Source organism: Betta splendens, chromosome 15 (assembly GCF_900634795.4).
Source record: "Betta splendens chromosome 15, fBetSpl5.4, whole genome shotgun sequence".
In the NCBI taxonomy this organism is placed as follows: Eukaryota; Metazoa; Chordata; class Actinopteri; order Anabantiformes; family Osphronemidae; genus Betta; species Betta splendens.
In genome coordinates, this window is record NC_040895.2 from 15184459 (window position 1) to 15192344 (window position 7886).

Below are 7886 nucleotides of genomic sequence, written 5' to 3' on the forward strand. Positions count from 1 at the left end.
CGTGCATGCATCTGTCTGTGTGTGAGGCACTGTGTGTCTGTGCCTGTGTGTACAGGCATGTGGATTCAACTGATGTGTCAGTGTGCGCATTTGCAAACATGTATATGTACAAGCAGAAACGCGTGTGCGCGTGTGCACACTGTAGGTATGTGTTAATCAGAAAGGAAGGTAGGGCCATCAGAAATCAAACAGAGGCTGCCTGTGCTTCATGTCCCCTGTTTGAAGACGGGCTCTGATCATTTGGGCCACAAGAGGAGGACAGAATGAAAGTGGAATGAAAGTGGGGAGCTAGCAAGTTGCAAAGACGGAATCAAAGAGCTCCCTTCGAAGGCTGGTCATACAAATGCCTTCCAGCCTCATCGCTGTGAACCTCACACACTTACTCTCTAGGAACACACACAAACACAGTCACAAAAATCAGCCCGATGCTGCTACAAACACTCCTGTGGCTCTGTAGTGAAAACCAAGAGGGCAAACAGAGGCGTGACTATGAATAAACTACAAGAGGTTTTGCATAACCCCAGAAGGCCCACAGATGGACAGAGCAGGGAGAAAGAGTCAAAGGTAGACAGAGGGGGGGGGGGGGGTGCGTGAAAGAGTGTAGATGCTTGAGGTTAATTTGGAACGTCATCAGAAAAAAAACTAAATTATGTGAACAAAAAAAAAGTGAACAAAAAAAAAAAAGAGACAAATGCCAAAGCACAGGTTGGGACACAGAGCTGGCTGCAACCAAACTTCAGGTAAATGATATAACAACATCAGCCAAGTCTATGAGCTGGATAATGACTGATATTTGTGTAATAAAAGGGACTTAGAGGTTTATAAATGCAAATAAAGTGTGTCTACATCCTTCATCGTCTCTAAATGTAATACCACTAAACTGTTTCTTCAACATCTAAACATTATTCTCATTTAAAACTGCAGGGGAAAAAGTCCATATTAAACCAGTATGAGAAGTGGCTTTCACCGTTAATGACCAAAATTGAATTTGAATGGCTACATGCTCAGCCAAGTCAACAGCTGTCAAACATCTAGTATGCATCTGTGAATAGATAAAACTATAAACTCTGTCATGCACATACACCCGCACACAGGGCAGTAAAAGCGCTTTAGTCCAGCGGCTCCTCAAGTACAGGTCAAAGTCATCATGTTGCCACATTAATATGCATGTCATTGTTCACAGCTGGCTGCAATATACACAGACACACTGGCCTTGCCTCATCCCTTAAACACACGACAGTCAGCCATGCAGCCAGTGTGTTAGCTCTGGCCAGATGACAGACGAACACACTTAAACACAGATTAGAGCCAGGAGCAGCAGTGGACACGCGCGCGCGCGCGCGCACACACACACACACACACACACACACACACACACACACACACACACACACACACACACACACACACACACACACACACACACACACACACGCACACACACACGCACACACACACGCACACACACACGCACGCACGCATCCCGCAGCCTCCAGCACCACAGGGCACCACCGCCACATCTGTGCCCATCTCAGACACCTCGGTTGTGGGCAGCAGGGGTGAGAAAGTGCCCTGGGCGGCTGGCATGGGCTGCCATTGCCCTGGCAGTGGATGGTGTGGAAAGGAACAGCAGCAAGAGGATGATGGGAGGGATTGAAGAGAAAGAAACAGAAAAAGGTACAGAAATTACAGAAAAGGGCAAAAAAAAGAAAGAAAAAAAGGCCAAAATCAAAGTAATAAAAATATATATATGTATGTATATTAAACAGTACATGTGTATAGGATGCATTGGTAAAAGAATAACAGTTAAAAGTATACATTTGGAAAAGTGGCATTATGCAAACATAGTATTTATGAAAAAATATGTATGTCCAAAATAAGTATGAGAAAAAAAAATGAAAAGAAGATGGAGAGGGAGGGGAGCCGGTAGTGCCCGTTGTGAGATCTGGTGCAGCGCACTGGCAGGAGGCACTGAGGCCAAGCTGTCCAGTGACCATCAGCCGCACATTTCTGTATGTGCGTGTGTGAGCCAGGCACAGAAGAAAGGCTCGAGCGCCATTTTGGCTCTGCTGGAGTTGTTGCTGGGCTGGGCACTGGCCTGGTGGCACCGAGCAGACAGTGTGTTTGTGTGTGTGTGTTTGTGTCTTGCATTATGTTGTGGCATGCTTAACAGGATTAGAGGTGACCTGGTGAGGTCCAGTTGGTACCGGGACCGTGGCACAGCGGTGCGCATGTGTGTTTATGTGTGTGTGGTTTGTATAATAGGATTAGCTGTTACCTGGTGCGGTACAGTTGGTGTGCTGGTCTGAACTGGACTGGACTGGGCTGAGCTGGGCAGGAGCTGGGCAGAGGGGAGCATGTGTGTGTGTGTGTGTGTGTGTGTGTGTGTGTGTGTGTGTGTGTGTGTGTGTGTGTGTGTGTGTGTTTGTGTGGTGGCATGTATAATAGGATTAGGTACTACCTGGTGAGGTGCAGTTGGCGCTGGGCATTTGCCAGCTGTTCTGCTAGGCTCAGGGCTTCGGCCTGCCATTGGCTACCGTCCTTTTGGACTGCCTCCAGATGCTGCCGACAGCCAACCAGCTCTGAGCTCAGCCTTTCCACTTCCTGTCCCGCAGAGAGTGAAGGAGAGGGGAAAGAGACGCAGAGTTAATATTCACAATCCACCTTATGCCCTCAAATACACTCAGTGTTTCAGGCAGACAAAGGCCAATAAAGGAAATGTTGTAGACTACATATTTTCTCAGTATTTACACAGGGTAATTGGATTAATACATTTCTGTAAAATTAATTTAGGATTAAGGAGCTTCCTTAAAAATACCAACAGTGCCCAACTGATTTGGTGACTTGATGCCTACTGACATAATCCTGTGTGTCTAATAAATGTTTCAATCTATAGGATAAATGCTGACTTACCTGTGCAGCTTGTTCCATCTGTCTGTTGGTCTTTGCGTTTAGCTCTCTGAGCTCTCTCTCTGCCTCGTCCCTCTTCAGTAGTGACTGGTTGAGCTGATATCGCAGATCCACACAAACCTAGAAGACAAGGACTCTTACTTTATACACGCTCAGCGCTGTTTCACAGCTTTTGTACCATCATTACCATTTATTATCTTACCTACCTATAGGATTCTATGAATGATAATCCATACAACGAAAGACTCTAATATCAAATTATTTTTTTCAATGTTCATAAATACAGTTTAGGTAAAATACAGCCTTTTAAATAATCTCCACCCTAAACCAGCAATAAAAAACAGTAATAATTTGCTCTGCTATGTGCATTATGTTTATTTATGCATGCAGGTTGGATGAACACTTCCCACAGCAGCAAGAAACTAATGGCTGAAATAGATAACGCTTTGCTGCCACCAAGTGGCTTTACAATAGCTTTACACACATACTTTTCTATAATATTGCGCAGCAGCAAATGACCAATTTAACCTTTCTTTGTAGACATGAAGATGTTTTTGACATTCTACTAAATCAGCTTGATTTAAAAACAGTTTGGTTCAATTCAGACGTAATATTGTATGTGAAACTATAAACCCAAGAATCAGCAATCACAAATTCAGATTGTATGACCTAATGTTCTCTGTTCTCACACTGTACCTTGGTATTGTCCTGTTCCTGATTGGTAAATGAGCGAAGGGTGTCTTCCAGCTGACTTGTCAGTGAGTTCTTGTCCCTTATGGCTCTGTCAAGCTGCCCTTCTAAATCTGCAACGTGCTGCGAGAGGCTGGACACCTGGTACACAAGCCAATTTTTCATCAGCGTTTACTCTTTACTGCGATTTAGAAATCTCTATAGGAGCTGCCACCATGTGTGATAAATAAATTACAATGGTAATTCTAAATTAGAATAGTGTTTCATTATTATGTGAAATTAAGTACTACTACATGTTAAAACATTTTTAAAACTACATGCTAAAAAGCACCACTTTCAATCATAGTACTGTTTTCTGGATTGAAACATAGTACGGACAGAACAGTAGTTTTAGCCCCATGTGTTCTATCCCAAATAAAATATAATATGTAAGATTTACTGTATGTGCCAGCTCATCTTTCTGTTTGCTAGTCTCAGCCCGACCCTCCTCTCTGGCAGCAGTCAATCTCTCCTGCAAAGCCTGTGCTTCTCGTTCCAGCTGCTCCCTTTGTCGAACCAGCTCCCTGGACAACTGTTCACACTGTACCTCCACCTGTACACATACAGACAGACACAGAGGGTTTGCCAGGCGCAAACACCCACGGCAGCTTTACAGCTTTACAATGATGTCTGAGCCAACACATCTGGAAACATGTGTGCATGTTTTTCCTGACCCTAGCTTTGTGCAGATTTGCTTCTTCTGCCATCTCCACAGCCTGTTTGACCTGGAGACAGGCAGACCACTCCCTTTGTTGAGCTTCTTGCTGACTAGCACGCACAGCACATAGAGCTGTGAGTAACTCATCACGCTCTCTGGAAGACCAACAGAAAATAAAATTGTGAGAACAGCAGTGTTTAAAACACGTAACTGTTAACATTTCAAATCAGTATGTGTGCATGTATGTTTGTATGCATGCATTTGTGGCTGCGTTGTCACTGACTTTGTGAGCCTGTCAATAGCCTGGACATGCAGATTTGTATGTGTCTCTGCCAAAACTGCCTCATGCTGTGCACACTTCAGACACAGTCCTGATACTCGTGGAGCCCCATCAGTCCTCACTGCATTTGTAGCATGTTTCTCCCTTTGTCTCAGACGAATCTTCAACTCCTCACACTCCTTCTGGCTGACTGATAGGTCCCTCCTGAAAATGTAAACAATTATTTAGTTGTAAATATACAAATAGGTAAGAACACAGTTTGGTCATTTCTCTTAACATCAATATATGTAATGCTGGTGAAAATGAATTAGGCTATTGGCTACACCAGGCTTAAAATGTGACAGGACACACACCTGAGGGAAAGGACCTGAGCCTCCAAGCTTTCAATCTGTGTCTGGTAGATCACTTTTAGCTGTTCCTAATTAAAAAAACACATTCTAAAAGACTGTATAGTGCAATGTTACGCTGTAGTCTCTTATAATGTAAATATATTAATTATGCCAAACACTTATTTGTAAACACAACATACAAAAAATCTTTAAAAACAGAAATAAGTAGTAACCTATTCTAGAAAAGGAGAACAGACCCATGCTTCCTACCAGTGCATTCTTCCATGTGATGTGTTCTGCTCTCTGCAGCACGCTGTTGTCTGTGTTAGAGGCTGTATGAGTGTCTGCTGCTATACTCTCATTTACCTGGGGAACACATTACAAGAGACAATAATGACTAATTATTTACTAGACTATGCTACTAAAATTTAAACTGTATATTTATTCAGTACATCTGTTCACACTAATATAACAAATCAACACACATTACCGTAGAGTTGCGGATTGTGTAATCTTTCAAAGATTCAACCATGGCTTTGGATTTGAGTTCTGAATGCAGCTTCTCATTCTCGACTACCACCACTGTGATCCGCTGTTTCATCCCCTGCAGCTCCTCCTGAAACCACACATGCACAAATCAGCATAGTGAAAAAAAGGTTGTCAAGTTCCAACACCACACACGCACACACACAGATTGTACCTTGCAGAACTTGACCTCAGCTTCCAGGTGTTTGATGTACTCTGACTGGTTATGAATCATGGGGACCAAATCTTGAAAGGGAGGCGGACTGGGTCTTTCCTCCTGTTGTGCCTTCTTTCACAAAAGGTCTGAATTTAGCACATTTAAATACAAAATCTGTCAGATTTCTCCTAGCAACAAATGCTATATATTGTACCTTGGCTGGAGACTGTTTCTTAAATGCAGACAAAGGAGCAGAGATTTCTCTGTGCTGCTTCAGTAGAAGGCTCTTCAGCTGATTAACTATGATGTCAAAAGTCAGCAACACACAAACACACAAATCTCCACATATACTGTAAACATCTTTTCATATTTTTAAAAGATTTTTTTCCCACAGAAATCTGGAGTTGCCCCATATCTGTTGACAAGTCACCTGCTTCACTCTGTGTCTTATGGCTCCACGCTGCCTTGTCGTCTTCTGCTGAGGTAGTGAAGGAGCTGCCATCATTGCCTCTGACCTCTTCATCATCAGCCCGTAGCTGTTCCAAAGTGCTGCTCAGGTGCTGGATGCTCTGGTGGGCCCGCTCTAGAGCCAGCATACGCACGTATATATATAACCACTATATGCACGACATTTAATACCATTTTTAGAGATTCTATAAACAAGCTTCAATGAAAGAAGAAAACCAGATTTAAAACATTCATCCTTGATTACAACCTCCACTTATTTAAGTTTTGATTCTCCATCTGGTTCATTCAAGTACCTTTAAAAGTAACTGTTAGGAATTGAGTCAGCGACAGGTGGCAGTGGTACAACTCCACTACTCCATCATAACAATGTACTGTAGCTCCTGTCGACGGCAGCAGCTATTGTAGAAAAGACCTAAAACTACGTCTGTAACTGAAGCATTTATAAACACTTCGCATGAGACACCGTTCTCTACCAACGTTAGCTCTGCGTTAACGCCTGCGTTTGCTAAGCAATTATAACTTCCCCTATTTGACGTTAGCTAATCTGCTGCTCATTATGTGAAGCAGGCAACGCCGTTAGCAAATCTAGCCCGACAAAACGACGACTTACGCCTCAGCTCCTTTTGATAATCGGAAAGCTGCTCCGCTTCCTCCTCATCTGAATCCAGTGGTTTCATAATGTATATGTTGTTTTATTTTATTGTAGATTAGAAAGAAAACATGCTAGGCTATGTACAACAGTTACACGAACGGCCATCAACTCCCTGACGTCATAACGGCCACTGGCAACCATCGTGCGTTTGTTTTTGTACCCGCGCATCCCGACGTAGCAACGTAACTACATAACCGCCCCGCTGGGAAGTTTGGTCAGTCTGGATGAAAACGATGAAACGAATCGAACTAACTGCTAAGCGCACTCCCCGTCGCTAACTGGAGGATGTTCCTGCTGGAAGTTGTTGTGATTTTATAGTCACAGCTATATTCAGGTCGTTGAATACGTCTACTCCAGATTTGTCAGAATAAAACATGTATTACGGGGTCTTACAGAATTGTTTGATTGAATGGTGTTTCTCTCCCATCTAGCGGTGACTGCACTCACTGCAGTTTTAAGAAGAACAAAACAATGAATAAATACAATAAACTATTTTTGGACAACTGTTTAATAAGAAGTCTAGGCACCATTTTTGTTTATTAGTGTTCAAAAGGTCAGCTGCAGACGTTGTGATGGTGATAAGAACATAAACAAGTTATAAATATATTATAACAGGCTAAACATATACTATAATAGGCTACAGCACAAAACAGAAAGCACACCTACAAATAAAGAGTTCTGAAATTACAGCTTGTCCTGTGTTTACACTTTCACTTCTCTTTGTGTCTTATCACAGCAGTCCAGTGAGTCATCTAACACTCCCAGGCAGAGAAAGACTCGCAGATAAAGATCATCTCACTGATTAAATGTTATTCAGCTCGTGATTACTTGTGGACTTACTCAGAATTACTTTCAAACCATAAGTAGGCTGGTATGTGAAAGATTGGACTAAATTAAAGAACGAGAAGAAATTGGAAAAAATAGCAGTTAGAGGCAACATTTTTTTATACCTTCTCAAAAAAGTGCATCATGATATAAGTGAAATAAAAACCAAACAAAATATAAGAAATAAAAATATACAACAACATTATGAACCAAGTAGACATCTTCTTCTGTAACAGTGTCAAAGGCTTGTTAATACAAATGAGTTTTAAACAGAGACTAGTAAGCATCCGAGTTAGGAGCAGACCTTCAACGCCTTCACCAAACTCAAATGTTGTTAAGTTTGTGGACCTCAC

General features: G+C 42.4%; 1 protein-coding gene across 7 annotated transcripts in view; it reads right to left on the bottom strand.

Annotated features, from left to right (window-relative positions):
- Positions 1-6987, bottom strand: part of sdccag8 (SHH signaling and ciliogenesis regulator sdccag8) — a 31454-nt gene extending 24467 nt beyond the window's left edge. Inside the window, exons 1-13 of one of the 7 annotated variants that reach the window (XM_055502708.1) lie at positions 6667-6858; positions 6019-6171; positions 5803-5888; positions 5607-5708; positions 5397-5522; positions 5177-5272; positions 4931-4995; positions 4581-4781; positions 4314-4452; positions 4040-4192; positions 3607-3741; positions 2914-3030; positions 2462-2604 (exon numbers count right to left, since the gene is read on the bottom strand). In XM_055502708.1, coding sequence (XP_055358683.1) covers positions 2462-2604; positions 2914-3030; positions 3607-3741; positions 4040-4192; positions 4314-4452; positions 4581-4781; positions 4931-4995; positions 5177-5272; positions 5397-5522; positions 5607-5708; positions 5803-5888; positions 6019-6171; positions 6667-6733 — 1583 coding nt within the window. In that variant the 5' untranslated portion in view covers positions 6734-6858. Of the gene's footprint in view, positions 1-2461; positions 2605-2913; positions 3031-3606; positions 3742-4039; positions 4193-4313; positions 4453-4580; positions 4782-4930; positions 4996-5176; positions 5273-5396; positions 5523-5606; positions 5721-5802; positions 5889-6018; positions 6172-6666 lie in introns of all 7 variants that reach the window. The other 6 variants (XM_041074061.2, XM_041074060.2, XM_055502710.1 and 3 more) reach the window with 6 other exon arrangements.
- Between the last annotated feature and the right edge of the window lie 899 nt (positions 6988-7886).